Raw genomic sequence first — 23,224 nt, forward strand, 5'->3', positions numbered from 1 at the left:
GCCTTTTGCCCATAGTCAGGTGGGATAGGCTCCAGCTTGCCTGCGACCCTGTAGAACAGGATAAAGCGGCTAGAGATAATGAGATGAAGTGAGGGTGTTTCAAAAAAAATTTATATAATTTCACAGTCTAATAACTTTGCCAATTCTCATTCAGTTGACCTCAAATTTTAACAGCATGTGTGAAAACAGGTCAAAATTTTATGTTTAATGTTTTTTCGTGTTTTGTGTGTTAGAGTACGCTCGAACACAGTCGAATAAGAGCGTGTAGCGTGCATTTATGAGAGAATTCTTGAAAAAAATATTTATCAACTGCAATGCAGATTTGGACATGGCACAAAAAGTTCAAAGAGGAAGGCTGTCTGTGCAGGGCAAAAGGATCTGGACGACCACCAGCATCGGAAGAGAGACGATCAAGCGGGTTCGCGAATATTGAAAATTTGTGAAAATTGTTCATGGAATCCACATACCTTTGAATTTCTCATTCAAATTTTCAGGAATAAATCTTATATTGCTCAACATTAAGCCTGTTTCAGTTTCATTTGCCTAGACTATGTAGTTTCTGGGATATTTACATCTCAAGTAATATCAAATTTTTTGAAACACCTTCCCTGTGTCTGAAATTGCTCCCTACTCACTATATAGGGCACTATATAGTAGGAACACCATTTTATAGTGCTGTCCAAAACCTTAGTGAGGATTATTTACACCCCATATAGTGCACTCAAAGTATCCCACAATGCATCACGAAAAGTAGTGTACAACGATGGTCACTAACCAAAGCAATACACCCCATCATGCACTGCGGTTGCGCTGAAAGAAATCAAATTAAAGTCTCAAATTTGATTTAATAAAAGGCAATGGCAAGAAGAAAGTATTCAGCCTTGATTTAAAAAAAAAATGAAAGATGCAGGTACTTTGTATTGATTAATGTGGGAAATACGCTCAGGAAAATATGGATTTAATCACAGCTGACTGATCTGGCACGTTTTAATTGTGTGACAGTAATGACGTAAATACCAGCGTGACGGACTAGTGTCCAACCCTGTGTCCGAAATTGCTCACTCGTTCACTACTCCATCCATTATCTACAGGGTCGCAAGCAAGCTAGAGCTTATCCCAGCTGGCTATGGGCAAGAGGCAGGGTACACCCTGGACAAGTCCCCAGGTCATCGCAGGGCTGACACAGAGACAAACAACCATTCACATTCACACCTACGGTCAACTTAGAGCCACCAATTAACCTAACCTGCACGTCTTTGGACTGTGGGGGAAACTGGAGCACCCGGAGGAAACCCACACAGACACGGGGAGAGCATGCAAACTCCACATAGAAAGGCCCTTGCCGGCCACTGGGCTCAAACCCAGGACCTTCTTGCTGTAAGGTGACAGTGCTAACTACACCATTGTACCACCCCGTTCACTACTCCCTACTAACCTACTATATAGGGAATTACTATATAGAGGACTATATAGTGAGCTCATTAGTAAAATGAAAAAAATGCTTTTGGACACTACTCCATCGCGCTGGTATTTACATCATTACTGTCGCACAATTAAAACGTGCCAGATCAGTCAGTTGGTGGTTTTCAAAATAATAAACACATGCATGTATTTTTGTGATAAATCCATATTATACTGAGTGCATTTCCCACATTAATCAATACAAAGTACCTGCATCTTTCAGTTCTTTTAAACCAAGGCTGAATACTTTCTTCTTCGCCGCTACCTTTTATTACATCAAATTAGACACTTTTAATTTGATTTCTTTCAGCGCGACCGCAACATGGCCGTAGCCAGCTATCATTTTTAAGAGCTGAAAATACATTTGTATGCTAAATATTTAACTGGATAAAAAAAAATAAAGAATAACATTAAAATGTCTCTGTAAAAAGTGCATTGTTAATTATGTTAAACGTTGATTCTGTCTGTGTCTGTTTCATGCATTCGGCTCTGAGACCAAGAACACAAAAATGAATGAGTGCGCGACTCGGGGGAGGAACGCAGTGCAGTAGACATGTTTTTTTCATGGTAACCATCAGTGCACTTTCATGAAGCTGTTAAATTTACATTTTCAAAGCAGCACAGTTTTGTCCTCATTGCTTGGGCCAGGTCAAACCATTAAACAAGCTTAAATTATTCTTACTCTTGCCAAGTACATGATTTTTTTTTCAAAACTGATGATATTCAGTTCAAACACCATTAAAAAAAAAAGTCATTTCAGGAATAGATCTCTTGTGTGATGTGTAATTCACCCCCTCATTTAAACATGTCGAACATTTTTCAGCGTGCGCTTTGCGCGTGCATCACGGACCTCAGTGATTTTAAAATGCTGGCCGCTGGCCGCCCTGGACCACAATGCATGATATTGCTTTGGTTAGTGACCATCGTTGTACACTACTCTGAGTGCACTATATAGGGTGTAAATAATCCTCACTAAGGTTTCGGAGAGCACTACAAAATGGCGTCCTAACTATATAGTGAGTAGGGAGCAATTTCGGACCCAGGGCGAAAGCATGCGTTTGTTTGGTTTTTTTTCATTTTACCAATGAGCTCACTATATAGTCCTCTATATAGTAATTCCCTATAGGGAGGGAAAGTAATCTCATCGCCCCCTACTGGATGCATTCCAACCTCTATGGCAAAATGAATGGGAATATCTTTTCAAAAAATTACATTTCGGGTTACACTTCAAAGTTAAGACAATGGCTTCCATATGTTGTGCATGTCGGGCAGCTCTTTCAATCCTGGTGATCATACTTTATTTTTTCCACCGATTTGAATTGTTTTGAATGGTTTTTAATAAGCTGATCAAAGACTACATGGACCCGACGTCGCGTATGTGACGTCACCGCAAGTCTAGCGCCTTTCCAAATCTGTAGCAGGTAGCGGCCGGCCAGTAGCCTGCATCAACATGCCGATTTGTATAGCGCGGTTGGCGGAGTATTTCTGTACCAATAAGAAATGCATCCCTCGTGGGGATAACCATTACAGATCAGGGCATGTAGTCAACTGCCGGTGGTTGCAGTCTGGCATAAAACATAGCATGATCAAAATACACAGATCTTCCCAGTCGTGGGATAGCTAAGCCTACTGCTGATGTAATATGAGCGACTCTGACTAGACAGTTTGGTTGTAGTCCGTTTCTGACAGGTTAGGCACAATTTCGATCTTTTAAAAGACAGCGAAATTTCACCTGATACTTTCACAGTTAGTAGACAATCCTGACATATACAACATATTTTTGGGGGGGGGGATGTACAAGTGGCATGGTGGTGTAGTGGTTAGCGCTGTCGCATCACAGCAAGAAGGTCCGGGTTCGAACCCCATGGCTGGCGAGGGCCTTTCTGTGTGGAGTTTGCATGTTCTCTGTGTGGGTTTCCTCCAGGTGCTCCGGTTTCCCCCAAAGACACACAGGTTAGGTTAACTGGTGACTCTAAAGTGACCGTAGGTGTGAATGGTTGTCTGTGTCTATGTGTCAGCCCTGTGATGACCTGGTGACTTGTCCAGGGTGTACCCTGCCTTTTGCCCGTAGTCAGCTGGGATAGGCTCCAGCTTGCCTGTGACCCTGTAGAACAGGATAAAGCGGCTAGAGATAATGAGCAGGGGTGTCACTAGGCCTTTTTCTTTTACTGGGGCACGTGCCCCAGTAAGAAAATGTTGAAAGATTTTTGTAACAAACTAGTTTCTTTGGCAGATCATTTATCTACTGTAAGATTGCCCGTATTCCCTACGGATTTTGGCATTTTAAAAATGGTACGGGCGTAGTGGTATTCAACTACGGATTTTTCTACATTTTCACCTTAAAATTTTGATTTATTACCATCAAAAAAATCGTCATGAAATAGGAAAATGCATGGGAGCCGCCATTTTCTACATTTAGAATTACTCAACCGGTACTTCCGCTAGTACCAACAAGCCGTTCCGAATGTCTGAGCATGCGCAATTGTGATTTTCCTGCACACCAAGCAGGAAATAACAGCACATGTAGCGTAACAATAGACAGGTCAAGATGGGCGGCACGGTGGTGTAGTGGTTAGCGCTGTCACCTCACAGCAAGAAAGTCCGGGTTCGAGCCCCGTGGCCGACGAGGGCCTTTCTGTGCGGAGTTTGCATGTTCTCCCTGTGTCCGCGTGGGTTTCCTCCGGGTGCTCCGGTTTCCCCCACGGTCCAAAGACATGCAGGTTAGGTTAACTGGTGACTCTAAACTGACCGTAGGTGTGAATGTGAGTGAGTATGAGTTGTCTGTGTCTATGTGTCAGCCCTGTGATGACCTGGTGACTTGTCCAGGATGTACCCCGCCTTTTGCCCGTAGTCAGCTGGGATAGGCTCCAGCTTGCCTGTGACCCTGTAGAACAGGATAAAGCGGCTAGAGATGAGATGAGAAGAGGTCAAGATGTCGGCATCACCGAAGAAAAAACTCAAAACATCTAAAACTGGAGGTCGCTTTCTTCCCGAATGGACAGAAACATTCAGTGGAATGATTATTGCTTCCAAGATGGGTGCTGAGTATGTCAACTGCACAATTTGTTGTAGAGATGTGAAAGTGTTTGCCTCTGGAATTTTTTTTTTTTAGCTTTATTGGGCATGACTTTTCACATCAAATTACAAAAATAAATAAACAAAAAAAAATAAGAACTAACAAGAAAGCCACCCAAAGGGGTCGGTACGAACGGGACCCGAAAGTACCCATGCGAGGCACCGCCCAAATAATTAAAACTATATATAAATGAATAAACACAATTAAGATAAACTAAAAAAGAACAATTAACATGATACTAATATTAAACTCTAACGATGACAAGGGCATGATCTCACAAGCGACCAAGTGCACGGCCGGTCGACATCAAAAGTGTTTTCCAGAAGGTGGAACAAGGTTTGCCTGACATAGGTTTGAAAAGAGGTTGGAGTAGAAAAACAGATTTTAGGGGCATAGTTACAAGTAGAGTTCCACAGTTTGACAATTCTATTAAAATAGGAAGCCTGAAAAGTAGACGTTTTGCAGGGAGGAGTCTTCAGATTTAGCGAGTTGCTCTGTCTTGTACGGCCGTGTGACACAAATGATACAAAATTATGTACATTTAGATTGGTATGTCCGTACAAACATTTGTAAAAAAAAAATACAAGGTCTTTCAACTCCCTATCATACACTAATGGTAGAAGATCAAGCTTAAAAAGCCTGTCTTTGTAGGACATCTCACCTACACGGGATCTTAAAATCCAGCGCATGACCCGCCTTTGCACCCGCTCTATTTTGGCCATCAGATAGAACTGGCTGGGCGACCAAACCTGGGTCCCAAAATTGAGTTGTGACTTGACGTATCCAAGATAGAGTGTCCTTCTAGCTGACATGTCCGTTAGCAACGGGCAGGTGCGCTTTAGGAGCCCAAGCAGTTTATTCGCTTTTGCAACGACAGCATGAACGTGGTTTTCCCATGACAGTTTGCAATTAACTATCACACCAAGATCTTTCTCTTCAATAACGCGCTTAAGCGGAGCGTCATTAAGAGTGTATACGTGGTTGATAGGCTGCTTTTTTCGTGTGATTGTTAGTACCTTGCACTTTAAAGTGTTAAACTGGATATTATTGCGTCTCGACCAATCGTCCAAGTTAGATAGACTGTCTTGTATGACCGCACAATCTCCAGCAGATTTCACAGCAGCGAAAATTTTTGTGTCATCGGCGTAAAGTGCAGAATGAACTCCGGCCTTTATTACATCTGGTAAGTCATTAATAAATATCACAAAGAGTAAAGGTCCAAGCAGACTCCCTTGGGGCACCCTGGACGTGACGGGAGCCCATTGTGAAAAAGCACCCTGAAGTACGACCCGTTGCACTCGGCCTGTTAGGTAGTCCTCCAGCCACGATAAAAGACGACCGGAGACCCCGTACATGCGTAGCTTAGCTAGAAGGATTTTATGGTTCACGCTATCAAATGCTTTTGCAAAGTCTAGGTAAAGCACATCCGTTTGGATGTTCTTGTCTAAATTCAGTCCGATAGTATGAAGAACTGAAAGCAGCTGTGTTACACATGATCTGTTTTTCAAAAACCCATGCTGAAGATCTGTTATCAAGCATTTTAAATGGTCATAAAGACGGGTAAACACACAGCGTTCAAGGACTTTACTAACAATTGAAAGCAGCGATACCGGGCGATAATGTTCGGCTGGTTCCTTGGAGTCTTTTTTGTGTATTGGTGCAATGTCAGCAGATTTCCAATCTCTTGGGAGGCTAGCGCTATTAAGTGATTGATTAAAAATTGCGCATAAACTTGGAGCGATTTGATTACAGCATTCTTTGAGTCGGGCGGGAATTCCATCTGGTCCGCTAGCTTTAGAGGTGTCAAGGCTATTCAAGTAATCCCGCACTTCATCAACAGACACCTCGACCTCCGAGATTTCTATGTTGGAAATGCAAATCGAGTCTATATTTACATCGGAGACTAGTCGAAAAACAGAAGAAAAGTACTGATTGAAAAGCTCAGCTTTATCTTCTGGTTTCTCTGCGGAGTTACCCTCATAGGTGATCACAGATTCCACGCCAATCTTACTTCCCAAGAAGGCCTTATGGTAGCTCCAAAACAGTTTCGGATTATCTTTGAATCCGGATTCGATTTTTGCTAAGTACTGTCGGTGTTTCCCACGGATTAGCTGTTTAAGTTGTTGACTGAGCTCACGAAGCTTTTGCTTGCGCTCGGTGGTTTTATTATTCCTGTATTTCTTCAGGGAAGCGTACTTTTTCCGGATAAGGCGACGCACCTCGGCATCGATCCACGGCGGAGAGTTCTTATCGCGCACTGTCTTAACTGGGATGTGCTGTTTGACTGCAGCCAGAAACAAGTCCTTCCAATTTGTCCAGTACTCATTAATGTCGGGTACAGCTGCTGAACTAAAGGGAACTCTTTCCAGGGAGTCCTTCAGGGCGTTGAAATCCCCGTTCTTGTAGTCGTAAATAAGACGCTTCATCCCCTTAGTACGCTTAAACTTGTGCCGGATCTCAAACTCAATTACATAGTGATCGGAGGGAATTTTTCCTTCCCTTGGATGAGAGGTAAACACATTTTCAATTGCCTCAGGACAATTGCAAAGTAGTAAGTCTAGTTTATTTCCCGCAATGTGAGTAGGGCCATGCACAAACTGATGGAAGAAGTTATCCCCCATAAGATCGCAGAAAATATTGTGATCCTCTCTGGCTCCCTTGTTCACGGGAGCACAGCAGTCCGACCAGTCTAGTTCGGGAAGATTGAAATCACCGACTACTATGACACAGCTAGACTCGCTTGTTTCTAGAAGTGAAGAATTCATTTCCACAAGCGGCTCCGATGCTTTGTCAGGGTGGTAGAAGCAGTACAGAAAGACTGTTTTTCCATTGTCCTTGTTGAGCTCCAAAACAATTAGTTCGACTTCGTCCCTCTCAAGATCAATTCGCCTGGAAGCTTTTATGTCGGGCTTTACAGCTACAAGTACCCCGCCTCCAATGCGATCCTTTCTATCTTTTCGAAAGATTAAGTATCCCGGAAGTATCTCGCCATCAAAGACCGTATGATTAAGCCAGGTTTCAGAGATACAGACAATGTCAAAATCTCCGTCATATACAAACTGTTGCAATATGGTAATCTTACATATCTTGGTTGAACTTTCTTCTGTCGGGCAAACCATAGCTTTCAGGCTCTGAGCGTTTAGATAAATTGCACGAAAACAATCGCTAATGTGATCAAGCCCGGGATTCGGGCAGCCATCTTGAAAAATGGCGGCCATCTTTACGACGTGAGGGAACACATGAAATCTCAAATGCATGTGAAGAATGCAAACCAGAAAAAGAGACAGCCATCAATTAATTTCTTCACGCAAAAGCAATCAGGAACATTGCTGAACAATGTGCCAAGTGAACCCCAAATTATTGGATTATGTGAGAAGAGACACTAAATTTTGTTGAACTGATATAGGGTTAAGAAAACACTGGCTGTTGTTTAATTGAGTGTTAACAGTACATATTGATGTACAGAAATAAGCCAGTGCATATATTAGGTAAGATCTGATACATTTTTATTATGCATGAAATATTACTATGGATTTGGTATGGAAATTATGGATTTCTTTACCAGGGAGTACTGGTGAGAGCCGTGAGGGGTTGACATGTATGGAGAGGTAAGATTAAGGTTGTAGGCTATGTGCTAGTCAGTCATAACTAACCAGCTAAGTTCGTGAATCGTGAGAGTTGAGGTGACACGTTTAGCATCAGCATGCATTAAAAGCCCAAATGCCAACAAATTTTGGGGGGACTGGGATGCGTTTTCCGTCTCGTTGACCTATTCCTCGCATAACTTCATCCACGAGAGCATGAGAATTATCCACTTTGCATAGGTTGGGGACAGGAACATTAAGGTGCATACGAGAATACGAAAAGTGGCTGTTAGATTTGTCTGTGAAGATTCTCAGTCATCCAGGTTATGGTAAACTGTGGGTGGTAAAAGAGAGCAACTGGACTTGCTTGAAGATTCTTGAAGACGTTTCACCTCTCATCCGAAAGGCTTCTTCAGTTCTGTCTGACTGGTAGGGAGTATCAGGTATTTATCCTCTCGTGGATGAAAAGCTCATCTAAGGTGTCATTTGCCCCTTTTCCACCAAAGCAGTTCCGGGGCTGGTTCGGGGCCAGTGCTTAGTTTGGAACTGGGTTTTCTGTTTCCACTGACAAAGAACTGGCTCTGGGGCCAGAAAAACCGGTTCCAGGCTAGCACCAACTCTCTGCTGGGCCAGAGGAAAGAACCGCTTACGTCAGCGGGGGGGCGGAGTTGTTAAGACCGACAACAATAAGACCGTGAAAGATCGCCATTTTTAAGCGACGAGAAGCAGCAGCTGTATAAACGCGAAGTCATCCATTATTATTATTATTGTTGTTGTTGCTGCTGCTTCTTCCATGTTGTTTTTGCTTCGATATTCGCGCCAAGGTTTATGCAAATGTAGCGAAGTAACTGACGTATACAGCGACGTAATGACATATACAGCGACGTAACTGATGTATACAGCAACATAACTGACGTGTCTTCTCTTAGCACCGCGAGCGATGGAAAAGCAAGCTGGTTCTCAGCTGGCTCACAAGTTGAACGAGTTGTGAACCAGCACCAGCACTGGCTCCGAACCAGCCCTGGAACTGATTTGGTGGAAAAGGGGTAATTGAGTCATCCTGTTGGTGTGGGTCAACTGGGGGCTGGTTGTGAAAGGCCTTGAGAGTCGTTAGAATGATCAATGGATTGCCCGTTAGGGTGATCAATGGAATGCTGACTAGACAGTTTGGTTGTAGTCCGGCATGTCCATTGATCACCCTAACGGGCAATCCATTGATCATCCTAACGACTCTCGAGGCCGTTCACAACCAGCCCCCAGTTGACCCACACCAACAGTGACACCTTAGATGAGCTTTTCATCCATGAGAGGATAAATACCTGATGCTCCCTACCAGTCAGACAGAACTGAAGAAGCCTTTCGGATGAGAGGTGAAACGTCTTCAAGAATCTTCAAGCAAGTCCAGTTGCTCTCTTTTACCACCCACAGTTGGCGGTTAGATTATTTCTCGCCTCTAGGGGGAGACATTTACACACGAGCTGAGACGCTCTCCACCCGGACCTCTAGAATAACTCGTGCTTGGATTCAGACAAATCACACATGTCCATTTGTTGTCCTCCAGAATGGACACACACTTTGGAGCTGCCGGTTTCATGCACAAGCTCTCCGAGACTAATCCCGCCAAGCCTTGTTAAGTTTCTAAGAAGTGGATATTTTTGCCCTGCGTGATTTAAGAATGAACTGGACGATGTTCAACGACACGAGTGGGGGGTTCCACGCCGGGAGCACGGAGACTTTCTCTGCGTGCTGCACTTGGTCCTCAGGGGCCACAGACCCCGGTGTGGCGCAGAGCGGTGCGCACGATCGCGACTCCTTCTCCCCGAACGTGGCGCAGGTCACCGTGATGTGCGTGCTCGCGCTCACAGTGCTCTTCGGCATCTTCTTCTTGGCCTGTAACCTGCTGATCAAATCCGTAGGAATGATCAACTTCCTCGTCACTGACAGAAGATATTCCAAGGACGTCGAGGCGGTTATAATGAACCCGTAAGTGGAAAGACTCTATGAAAGGCTACATGATGATGCTGAGATCTTAAATGGACCCTCATGATGCTTCCCCAAGATGTTATGTTAAGAAGACTGTCTGGACTTGCATATTGGTGCACGGATAAGAAAGGACTTTATAACGCCTATATATGACATGATGCATGATGACATTCCCTGGAGTTAACTATTCTGCATTTTGATTATTTATTAACAACTGGTAAATAACTTTACTGCAGCCTGGACTGGGGGGAAAAAAGTTCTTCAAATGCATGCAACTGACTATATAGTCAGTATAATAGCTCGATTGTGGAGTTAGATTTTGAAACATTATGTGCTTCTTAAAACTGTATTACAGTAGTACCTACCTGCATTATTTGTACTGGACCTCATTGTTTGCACTTTAAACTCAACCAAATGGTCACATTTCACCATTATGGAGCATCTAGAGATGATTCTGTAAAAATCTTGGCTGCTCAAGTTATAAGAAATAACTTATGTGGACAAGCTAAGAAAAAAAACCTTTCAGGACTTTAGGGGCTCCATATACCTTCGATAAAGGATTATTATTATTATTATTATTATTGCTGGAATTTTACATCTTTCTGGCTGGATAGATATTATTTAGACAAATCATTGCTCTATCAAGGCTCCTAAATCAAGAGCATTTCAAAGAAATCTACTTTTTCCAGAGTAGTGTTTTCTTCACTATTAAACCATCAGGTAGAAGTAATCAGGTTTTACTCAGTAGATTACTACAGCAATGTTTATTGGTTGCTCTCCTGTAATACTTCACTTCTATAAACTCCTTTCTCAATCTTTTCATTTGATAAAAGACATAATATGCAATGTGTGTAACCTATTGGATTACCAGACTTATGTAAATACCAAAACCTGCCAATTGGCTCATATGTAATTTACAACCTGTTAACAGGAGCGCAAACATGAATTCATTTCCGTAATAGGTTACATGATTGTTGTGTTCTCTGCTTGGATTTAAGGTTGTGATTACAGTGACTCACCATTCATTCACTGCAATTTCTTTGTCATCGTTGCAGTAAACGAGGCCACAGAATGAAGGGAAATTAACTTGGAGTTGAAATAAGATTAGTGGCCACAGCAACTGGCCAAATATAATTATGTCTGTAATGATCAGAAATGATCACTGTCTCGTAACTGATTATTGCAAATAAAAAAACAAAAACTGTTGGATCTGTGCACCTGATAATAAACACTATTAAAGGTAGAGAGCATCCATGGATTTGGTGGTGTGACAATATGAAGGCTATTGGGAACACAAGGAAAAAGTGTCCAGATTGCAGGTATTTCCAGAACATAGTTTAGTCCAAACATGATGAATAACTCCGACATTACAGATGCAAGTCAAGCTACTCCATAATTCCAAATATCTGAGTCACTGTATCAGACTTATCAGATAATCTGGTAGCCTAAACACTGCTGAGTGAAGAACGCACAAATGCGTCAATGCATGGGGTCGTCCAGGGGCAGGATCCGAGTTTGTACAAACGTAAACAGATGGGAAGCATTGAACCAATCAGCCAAGTACTGGGATGTGTATACACGACTGACAATTTTTTTTTTTAAACTCAAAAAGGCTACAGCTATAGTATTTGAATCTGTATATTATCTTATTTCTTGTCATGTAACACATTTACAAACAACTTACATTTGGGGGAAGAAAAAAAAGCATCTCGTGCTTATACATAGCTCGGATATAAAAACAACCGATTTGGCTAAAAAGCCATCATTATGGTGCCTTGTGCCAAGTCACAAACATATTAAAATGTGGTCTATTAGTATCCATCTGCACCAGCTTGATGGAAAATAGGGTTTGTGTGCGTGTGTGTGTGTGGGCATTCTGGTATGTTCATACTGAGCTGATCCATTATGCCTAAGTAAATACACAGTAAACTAGAAGGACACTTGGGAGAGTGCAGATCTCTGCCAAGCCATATATTAGAATATCCAGATGTTTATGATGTTTACATCCATATGCAGAGTTGCATCAAAATATAAATCAATTGTTCCTTGGCCCATGGTCCACCTTTCCTCCACATTTCATCAAAGTCCGTAAACTACTTTTTGAGTTACGTTAGGAGCAGGAAAAGGCAAAAACATAACCTCCTCCAACAAAGTTGGCAGAGGTAATTATGACTTTGATGCTGTACAGAGATATTAGAAGTACCAAGAGTCAGTCATTACAGGAATCTGGTTAGGCAGTTGCTGGAAAAAAAAAAAAAAAAAGGGAAATAATGTCGACATATATTAAGAAAAACTGAGCAGAATGCATGTATGGATGGATAATTTGAACAAACTACAAGTACAGTGGTGCTTGAAAGTTTGTGAACCCTTTAGAATTTTCTATATTTCTGCATAAATATGACCTAAAACATCATCAGATTTTCACACAAGTCCTAAAAGTAGATAAAGAGAACCCAGTTAAACAAATGAGACAAAAATATTATACTTGGTCATTTATTTATTGAGGAAAATGATCCAATATTACACATCTGTGAGTGGCAAAAGTATGTGAACCTCTAGGATTAGCAGTTAATTTGAAGGTGAAATTAGAGTCAGGTGTTTTCAATCAATGGGATGACAATCAGGTGTGAGTGGGCACCCTGTTTTATTTAAAGAACAGGGATCTATCAAAGTCTGATCTTCATAACATGTTTGTGGAAGTGAAAACACTGCATTCCAGCACAAGAACCTTATCCCATCTGTGATATCATGGTTTGGGCCTGTTTTGCTGCATCTGGGCCAGGATGGCTTGCCATCATTGATGGAACAATGAATTATGAATTATACCGGCAAATTCTAAAGGAAAATGTCAGGACATCTGTCCATGAACTGAATCTCAAGAGAAGGTGGGTCATGCAGCAAGACAACGACCCTAAGCACACAAGTCGTTCTACCAAAGAATGGTTAAAGAAGAATAAAGTTAATGTTTTGGAATGGCCAAGTCAAAGTCCTGACCTTAATCCAATTGAAATGTTGTGGAAGGACCTGAAGCGAGCAGTTCATGTGAGGAAACCCACCAACATCCCAGAGTTGAAGCTGTTCTGTACGGAGGAACGGGCTGAAATTCTTCCAAGCCGGTGTGCAGAAATGATCAACAGTTGCCAGAAACGTTTAGTTGCAGTTATTGCTGCACAAGGGGGTCACACCAGATACTGAAAGCAAAGGTTCACATACTTTTGCCACTCACAGATATGTAAGATTGGATCATTTTCCTCAATAAATAAATGACCAAGTATAATATTTTTGTCTCATTTGTTTAAGTGGGTTCTTTTCATCTACTTTTCAGACTTGTGTGAAAATCTGATGTTTTAGATCATATTTATGCAGAAATATAGAAAATTCTAAAGGGTTCACAGACTTTCAAGCACCACTGTACCTGCTGACTGAGTGTATGTTGATAGACCAAATACTTGTAGAAGTGCCACTTCAGCCATGTTGATTTGACATCACTTGCTGAACTCAGAGTAACTTGTTGAGTTGACAAGATCATCCCAAGTTCCTGAGTTGAGGGGAGTTCTTTTTTTCCTGGTCAAAGGTCATGAATGACAAGTTACACCCTCTAGTTGAAAGGAGCATAATATACACCAATCAGCTATAAAATTAACAAGTGTTGCCAGGCAAAACAAACCTCGCCCGGCAGCACTTACAACCCCGATTCCAAAAAAGTTGGGACAAAGTACAAATTGTAAATAAAAACGGAATAAAATAATTTACAAATCTCAAACTGATATTGTATTCACAATAGAACATAGACAACATATCAAATGTCGAAAGTGAGACATTTTGAAATTTCATGCCAAATATTGGCTCATTTGAAATTTCATGACAGCAACACATCTCAAAAAAGTTGGGACAGGGGCAATAAGAGGCTGGAAAAGTTAAAGGTACAAAAAAGGAACAGCTGGAGGACCAAATTGCAACTCATTAGGTCAATTGGCAATATGCCATTAACATGACTGGGTATAAAAAGAGCATCTTGGAGTGGCAGCGGCTCTCAGAAGTAAAGATGGGAAGAGGATCACCAATCCCCCTAATTCTGCACCGACAAATAGTGGAGCAACATCAGAAAGGAGTTCGACAGTGTAAAATTGCAAAGAGTTTGAACATATCATCTACAGTGCATATCATCATCAAAACATTCAGAGAATCTGGAAGAATCTCTGTGCGTAAGGGTCAAGGCCGGCAAACCATACTGGGTGCCCGTGATCTTCGGGCCCTTAGATGGCACTGCATCACATACAGGCATGCTTCTGTATTGGAAATCACAAAATGGGCTCAGGAATATTTCCAGAGAACATTATCTGTGAACACAATTCACCGTGCCAGCTAAAACTCTATAGTTCAAAGAAGAAGCCGTATCTAAACATGATCCAGAAGTGCAGACGTCTTCTCTGGGCCAAGGCTCATTTAAAATGGACTGTGGCAAAGTGGAAAATAGTTCTGTGGTCAGTGGGGTTGCATTAGTGCGTGTGGCATGGGCAGCTTGCACATCTGGAAAGACACCATCAATGCTGAAAGGTATATCCAGGTTCTAGAGCAACATATGCTCCCATCCAGACGACATCTCTTTCAGGGAAGACCTTGCATTTTCCAACATGACAATGCCAAACCACATACTGCATCAATTACAGCATCATGGCTGTGCGGAAGAAGGGTCCGGGTACTGAACTGGCCAGCCTGCAGTCCAGATCTTTCACCAATAGAAAACATTTGGCGCATCATAAAACGGAAGACAAGACAAAAAAGACCTAAGACAGTTGAGCAACTAGAATCCTACATTAGACAAGAATGGGTTAACATTCCTATCCCTAAACTTGAGCAACTTGTCTCCTCAGTCCCCAGATGTTTACAGACAGTAAAGAGAAAAGGGGATGTCTCACAGGTGGTAAACATGGCCTTGTCCCAACTTTTTTGAGATGTGTTGTTGTAATGAAATTTAAAAATCACCTAATTTCTCTCTTTAAATGATACATTTTTCTCAGTTTAAACATTTGATATGTCATCTATGTTCTATTCTGAATAAAATATGGAATTTTGAAACTTCCACATCATTGCATTCCGTTTTTATTTACAATTTGTACTTTGTCCCAACTTTTTTGGAATCGGGGTTGTATTTTATACCTCTATGTTGATCATGGTAACTAAGTGTTCCCTTGCTGCCTAATATATCCCACTCCTTGACAGGTGCCACTGTAATGAGATAATCAAATGTTATGTCACCTGTTAGTGTTTTTAATGTTATGGCTGATCGGTATATGTTCTATATGAACAGCTCGGACAGTAGTACTGGCTACAAGGTATAACACAGGTTTATATGAATTAACTTGTAATATGTTGTAGTTTCGCAAGTGCAATCCATAAAAGGATTGGAAAAAAGTGGTTTCTGTGAGCAGATGGTTATTTATTATTTAGAGACGTAAACTCCCATCTATCCCACCTCTGTTCATGTTTGTACATCCCATACTGTTCAGATATGAATGCAACTAAACAGATATTGCACATTATTATTATATTTTACATCATCATTCTGCATGCCCAATAAGCTGAAAAATACGAGTGTCAAACTAAGTTGCAAGTATACCAAGATATTTAAGACTAAGGATGCAAGTATAGAGAATTGACCATGAAATTTTGAAATTTCAAATAAACTAAGTTAAATCATAAATGTTTAATCAAGTTGTGTGACTATAACTGCTTTCTTATTTTAATTAATGTTTTCTTTCTCACTTTCTGTTTATGCATGAATTTCTGTCTTCTGTGTGTATATTATAATTTGATAGTTTCAAGTAAACTTTTTAAAATTCATCAATTTGAGAGCTTTGTTTACGAGTTCACAAACATTTTTAGTACAAAACTTAAAGTTTTCACTGCTTAAACCAGAGTGAAGTAGTCAGATTAGGGGAAAAAAAAATACTGCATGGAATACATTAGATTGTAATAAAATGAAACATTATAACAAGAGTGCTCCGAGAGCACAATGTCCCCTGCTGGCAACTCTGCCATAACTCTCGTAAAATGCGACTGAATTGAACAAAATTACAATATGCACATTACCGACATATAACAAAGAATCCTGTCAAGTTTCATGAAATTCCACCAATACTTGTGAGAGGAGTTGATTTCAGAAAGTGAGTACCCTTCCTGGGACAGACATCACCATTGCCTCTTTTCCACCAAAGCAGTTCCAGGGCTGGTTCGGGGCCAGTGCTGGTGCACAACTGGTTCAACTTGCGAGCCAGCTGAGAACCAGTTTGCTTTTCCATAGCTCGCGGTGCTAAGTGAAGACACGTCATTACGTCACTGTATACGTCAGTTACGTCGCTACGTTTGCATAAACCTTGGCGCGAATATCGAAGCAAAAACAAACACGGAAGAAGCAGCAGCAACAACAACAACAATAATAATAATAATGGATGACTTCGCGTTTGTACAGCTGCTGCTTCTCGTCGCTTAAAAATGGCGATCTTTTGCGGTCTTGTTATTGTTGTTGGTCTTAACAACTCCGCCCCCCACTGATGTAAGCGGTTCTTTCCTCTGGCCCAGCAGAGAGCTGGTGCTAGCCTGGAACCGGTTTTTCTGGCCCCAGAGTCAGTTCTTTGTCAGTGGAAACAGAAAACCCGGTTCCAAACTAAGCACTGGCCCCGAACCAGCCCTGGAACTGCTTTGGTGGAAAAGGGGCACATGACAATCCCCCTTCAGGCCTTTCGGCCAGCGGGGGATAAAAATTGTGAGGGAAGTTGATTTCAGAAAGCAAGCACACCTTGATGAAATTGCCAAAGTACAAGTTTGTTAATAATCAAGCGTATAACTCTGGTAAAATTTGCCCAAATTAAACTAAATTTAAATATGCACATAACTGTCATATTACAAAGCCTTTTGCCAAGTTTGGTGAAATTCCTCCACAAACAGAGAGGAGTTGATTTCAGAAGAACGTACACCCTCATGAAATTGTCAAAAGTACAAGTTATTTAATCAAGGGTCAAAACTCTGGTAAAATTTTCACAAATGAAATTAAATCGTAATATGCGTATTACCGTCATATAACAAGGCCTTTTGCCAAGCTTCGAGAAATTCGTACAAAAATTGTGAGAGGAGTTGATGTCAGAAGGCGAGCACACCTTCATGAAATTGTGAAAGTACAAGGTTGTTAATCAAGGGCCGTAATTTACACCTGACAGTAATTAACCTGTGTTTGTGTGTCTTCCCAGTAACCGCGTCCTATTTAAGGAGGCAGAGGGAGAGCAGAGGAGAGCTCTTCCGGGGACAAGAACACAGCGTGTGTGTGTGTGTATTTACCAGAATAAAACGGTGTTGTTATACTGAAAAGTCTGGCAATAAAAGCCGATTCGTACCTGAAGCTTTGTCCTGCCGTCCTCTGTGCTCCACCCACACCTCAGAGAGCTCTACAGTGGTGCCGAAACCTGGGAGAAAGGTGGAGCACCAACCCCGCAGCCCCATGGAATCCTCCCCGTTCACGGACCTGGTCCACGCCCTCGCCACGGCTCAGCAAAGCCAGCACCAGGCGCTCGTCACGCTCTGAAAGGAGCAAGAGCGGTGCTTCAAAGCCCTGGTGCTGGCCCAGCAGGAAGATCGCGAGGCGTTCCGGCATCTCCTCGCGTCGGCGGGGTCCACCAGCGCCCCAGCCGCGGGCCCGTCTCCCCTCACCGTGACCAAGATGGGCCCGCAGGACGACCCCGAGGCGTTCCTCACATTGTTCGAACAGGTCGCCGAAGCCTCGGGGTGGCCGATGGAGCAGCGCGCGGCGCGCCTCCTCCCCCTCCTGACGGGAGAGGCGCAGCTGGCCGCGCTACAGCTCCCCGCCGACCACCGGCTGGCCTACGCGGACCTTCGCCGGGCCGTCCTCCAGCGCGTGGGGCGCACACCAGAACAACAGCGCCAGCGCTTCCGCGCGCTGCGGTGGGAGGAAGTCGGCCGGCCGTTCGCGTTTCGCCAGCAGCTCCGTGACGCCTGCTGGCGGTGGCTGAGGGCTGACGATCGCGACGCCGAGGGAATCATCGATCAGGTGGTGCTGGAGCAGTTCATCGCCCGCTTACCAGCCGGAACCACGGAGTGGGTCCAGTGCCACCGCCCGGCGTCGCTGGATCAGGCAGTAGGACTGGCGGAGGATCATTTGGCGGCTGTTCCGGCGGCAGGACAGCCGACGACGTCTTCTCTTCACTCTTCTCTCTCTCATTCTCCCCTCCCTTCTGTGTCCCGTCCTCACCCCATTCCCCCACCACGGAGGCGGGGGCCGGCTCCACCCCAGCCGGCCCGCTGCACCCGTGGTGCCCTCCCGTTTCTCCCTTCTGTGTCTGTCTCTCCCCCCCCTCAGGTGAGTGAGCCCCAGAGCACAGGTGCAGAGGGAAAGCCCGGGCCGGTTTGCTGGCGCTGTGGGGAGCCGGGCCACCTGCAACAACAGTGCGCAGCAATGGAGGTGGGCGCGGTGGTACGGATCCCCGACGCGCCAGAAGCTGCCCTCGATCGGGCCAGAGCGTATCGCATACCGGTGAGTGTCCAAGGGGCTACATATCAGGCGTTGGTGGATTCTGGTTGCAATCAGACCTCGATCCGCCAAAGCCTGGTGCAAGACGAGGCATTGGGGGGAGCACAGGGGGTGAAGGTGTTGTGTGTGCACGGGGATGTTCACAGCTACCCTTTGGTGTCGGTCCACATATTTTTCAGTGGGGAAAAATCTATAGTGAAGGCGGCGGTTAATCCTCGCCTTACCCACTCTTTAATTTTGGGGACTGATTGGCCGGGATTTCGGGGTTTAATGACGTGCCTAGTAAAGCGTGGGTCCTGCCATTTAACAGGGGGAGGTCCCGGTGTCGCTTTGGCTGGAGCTGCTGTCGCAAAGCCGTCTACGTCATCTCTGCGACAGAGTGAGGAGCCGCCGGCTCCTCCTCTTTCTGTTGGGGAATCCCTCGCGGATTTCCCATTAGAACAATCGCGAGACGAGACTCTGCGACATGCGTTTGACCAAGTGAGAGTAATCGATGGTCAAACGCTCCAGCCGAACGCCACCCCGTCCTTCCCCTATTTTTCTATTATGAAGGATAGATTATACCGAGTGACGCAGGACACTCAGACGAAAGAGCGAGTCACACAGCTGTTAATTCCAAAGAGCCGCCGGGAATTGGTATTTCAGGCGGCTCACTTTAATCCCATGGCTGGACACCTAGGGCAGGATAAAACACTAGCCCCGGCCCGATTCTATTGGCCGGGGATTCGCGGCGATGTCCGTAAGTGGTGTACGGCGTGCCGCGAATGCCAGTTAGTAAATCCAGCGGCCATGCCAAAAGCGCCTTTGCACCCCCTACCATTAATCGAGACCCCGTTCGAAAGAATTGGGATGGATCTCGTCGGGCCATTAGATCAGTCAACACGAGGGTACCGCTTTATATTGGTTCTGGTGGACTATGCAACGCGATACCCAGAAGCGGTGCCTCTTCGCAATATCTCAGCACGCAGTATTGCGGAGGCCCTCTTCCACGTCATCTCCCGGGTTGGAATCCCGAAAGAGATTCTGACTGACCAAGGCACCTTGTTTATGTCACGAACACTGAGCGAACTGTATGGGCTATTAGGTATTAAGCCGATCCGCACCAGCGTTTATCACCCACAAACGGACGGTTTAGCTGAACGGTTCAATCGCACCCTCAAGAATATAATTAAAAAATTTGTAAGTGAGGACGCACGTAACTGGGATAAATGGCTCGAACCCTTGTTATTTGCAGTGCGAGAGGTCCCCCAAGCCTCCACGGGGTTCTCCCCGTTTTAATTGCTATACGGACGTAAGCCGCGCGGCATTTTAGATGTGCTGCGAGAAAATTGGGAGGAGGGACCTTCACAGAGTAAAAACGAAATTCAGTACCTTATGGACCTGCGTGCAAAACTCCACACGCTCACCCACCTAACTCAGGAGAATTTGCGGCAGGCCCAGGAACGGCAAGCCCGCCTGTACAACAAGGGCACGCGCCTTAGAGAGTTCACTCCGGGAAATAAGGTACTTGTACTGTTGCCCACGTCGAGCTCCAAATTAATCGCCAAGTGGCTAGGACCCTTAAACTCTGGAACGAGGAGGTCCCCGTGGCGTTGGTGTCGGTAGTTCCGGAGAAGGTGGAGCTGGGGCTGGAGGTTCAAAAAGGGACATTGGCATCACGTACCTCTCCGGTCCCCTGTGGAGACCACCTCTCCCCGACCCAACTCACGGAGGTCGCCCAGTTGCAGGCCGAGTTTTCGGATGTGTTCTCGCCCCTGCCCGGTCGCACTAACCTCATAGAACACCACATAGAGACGCCCCCGGGGGTGGTAGTGCGTAGCCGCCCTTACAGGCTACCCGAACACAAAAAAAAGGTGGTTCGGGAAGAACTTCAGACCATGCTCGAAATGGGCATCGTCGAGGAGTCCCACAGTGACTGGAGCAGCCCGGTGGTCTTGGTACCCAAGGCCGACGGGTCGGTCCGGTTCTGTGTGGACTATAGAAAAGTCAACGCGGTGTCTAAATTCGACGCGTACCCAATGCCTCGTATTGACGAGCTGCTCGATCGACTAGGCACGGCTCGCTTTTACTCAGCACTGGATTTGATGAAGGGATATTGGCAGATCCCCTTGACTCCATTATCCCGGGAGAAAACGGCCTTTTCCACACTGTTCGGCTTACACCAATTTGTCACACTTCCTTTTGGGCTGTTTGGGGTGCCCGCTACGTTTCAGCGGCTGATGGACAGGGTCCTCCGGCCCCACGCCACCTATGCGGCCGCATATCTTGATGACATTATCATTTATAGTAATGACTGGCAGCGGCACCTGCAACACCTGAGGGCCGTCCTTAGGTCGCTGAGGCGGGCGGGTCTCACTGCCAACCCGAAGAAGTGTGCGATTGGGCGGGTGGAAGTACGGTATCTGGGCTTCCACTTGGGCAACGGGCAGGTGGGTCCCCAAATTAATAAGACAGCAGCGATTGCGGCCTGCCCGAGGCCCAAGACCAAAAAGGGGGTGAGACAGTTCCTGGGGCTGGCTGGCTACTATCGTAGGTTTATACCTAATTATTCGGACGTCACCAGCCCGCTGACTGACCTCACTAAAAAGGGGGCGCCAGATCTGGTCCAGTGGACGGAGCAGTGCCAGCGGGCTTTCTCTGAGGTAAAGGCTGCACTGTGTGGGGGGCCACTATTACACTCCCCTGACTTTTCTCTCCCTCTTGTGTTGCAGACCGACACGTCGAACAGAGGGCTGGGGGCGGTGTTGTCCCAGGAGGTGGAGGGGGAGGACCGCCCCATCCTGTACATAAGTAGGAAGCTGTTGGTGCATGAGGGACGCTACAGCACTATTGAGAAGGAATGCCTGGCGATCAATTGGGCGGACCTCGCCCTCCGTTACTACCTGCTGGGGCGCCCTTTCACCCTCTGTTCGGACCACGCGCCCCTCCAGTGGCTCCACCGCATGAAAGATGCCAATGCGCGGATCACCCGTTGGTATCTGGCACTCCAACCCTTCAATTTCAAGGTGGTCCACAGGCCGGGGGGCGCAGATGGTCGTGGCGGACTTCCTCTCCCGTCGGGGGGGGGGGGGGGGGGGGGAGTTGGCTGCGGGCCGGACGGGCACCCGGCCTGAGTCGGGCGGTGGGGGTATGTGGCAGCGGGGGCGTGGTCAAGCACCGGTCTGTGACAGGAGGGTGGAGCCAGGGAAGGTGAGTGGCAGAATCACTACACCTGACGGTAATTAACCTGTGTTTGTGTGTCTTCCCAGTAACCGCGCCCTATTTAAGGAGGCAGAGGGAGAGCAGAGGAGAGCTCTTCCCGGGACAAGAACACAGCGTGTGTGTGTGTGTGTATGTGTGTGTGTGTGTGTGTATTTACCAGAATAAAACGGTGTTGTTATACTGAAAAGTCTGGCAATAAAAGCCGATTCGTACCTGAAGCTTTGTCCTGCCGTCCTCTGTGCTCCACCCACACCTCAGAGAGCTCTACACTCTCATTTGGTTACATCACAACACTACTACTCATTGTTTACCTGCATTTAGATTAATACATGTAACTTGTATTGTGTACTTAAGTTACCGGTATAAGATTATTTAATTTGCTTCAGAATGCGATTGTCTCAGTTCATCTGATTACTTAATTAGCCTTTTACGTTTTATCAATGAAAACGCATGCATGTACATACATACACACATATATATATATTGCACAAGTTATAACACCTATCCTGTTTTAATGAGAGTCACATGAGACTGTCAGTTCAATTTCATCTAATTCTCTAGATGGCTTTGTTCTCTGGCTTTATTTCGTAAGGTGGGGGCCTCCGTGGCCGACGTGCTACTATCGGATTCACTTTCCGATGGTCCGAACTGATACAGTTCTAAGTGTATAGCAGTAGCATGTACACACTCCAATTTCAGGACTATCACAGTCAGATGTATTACTATCTGAGGAATCCGAAGAATCTCCAATAAACTTGAATGAAGAGGCCACTGCAACCACTCTCGCCTGCTGAGTCTGGCTTTGGTCTATAGCTGTCAAAGGCCTCGGCCTTAAAAACGGTTACCGCTGTGACGTCACGCACTCAGGGCTGGCTGGCTCAGTGGGGCAATTCAAATGCCAACTTTGCAGTCGATTTCAACTCTCAAAAATGTATATATTTTTTATTTCCATTTATGCAGCATACAAGAGTCAGGGATGGAGATACTATCCACTCAGAAATGTATTTAAAAATAAAGGTTCTGCGTATCTATTTAAGCAGTTGGTAGTTTTGTTCCATACAAAGTCATAAAAGTAGTAATGACTGGTTTGAACATGTTATGCCTTGAAACAGATTACAAAACTCATTTCTATTTGAGGAAAATCAGCCTTAGGGTGATCAATAAAATGACATCAATCCAATGTTTTATGCTGACTCTATCTCTCAACAGCAACTCATGCTGTCTCCAGTTACAATGTCCATAATAACCAGTAAACTAAGCACAAAGCAAATTCTGTTATTAGACTGCTGTTTGTCTTGTGGCATACAAGTGAACATTAGTTGTAACTAATGCTATCATACATCATACATCCTTAAAAAAAGGTGACAATACAACGTA

The 23,224-nt window shown here is 44.8% G+C and overlaps 1 protein-coding gene across 1 annotated transcript; it reads left to right on the forward strand.

Annotated features, from left to right (window-relative positions):
- Positions 1–9,796: 9,796 nt before the first annotated feature.
- On the forward strand, positions 9,797–10,108 carry rprmb (reprimo, TP53 dependent G2 arrest mediator candidate b). Its single transcript, XM_060918047.1, has one exon. The coding sequence runs from the start codon at positions 9,797–9,799 to the stop codon at positions 10,106–10,108; it is 312 nt and encodes a 103-aa protein (XP_060774030.1).
- Positions 10,109–23,224: the final 13,116 nt, after the last annotated feature.

This window comes from Neoarius graeffei, chromosome 4 (assembly GCF_027579695.1).
Source record: "Neoarius graeffei isolate fNeoGra1 chromosome 4, fNeoGra1.pri, whole genome shotgun sequence".
Classification (NCBI taxonomy): Eukaryota; Metazoa; Chordata; class Actinopteri; order Siluriformes; family Ariidae; genus Neoarius; species Neoarius graeffei.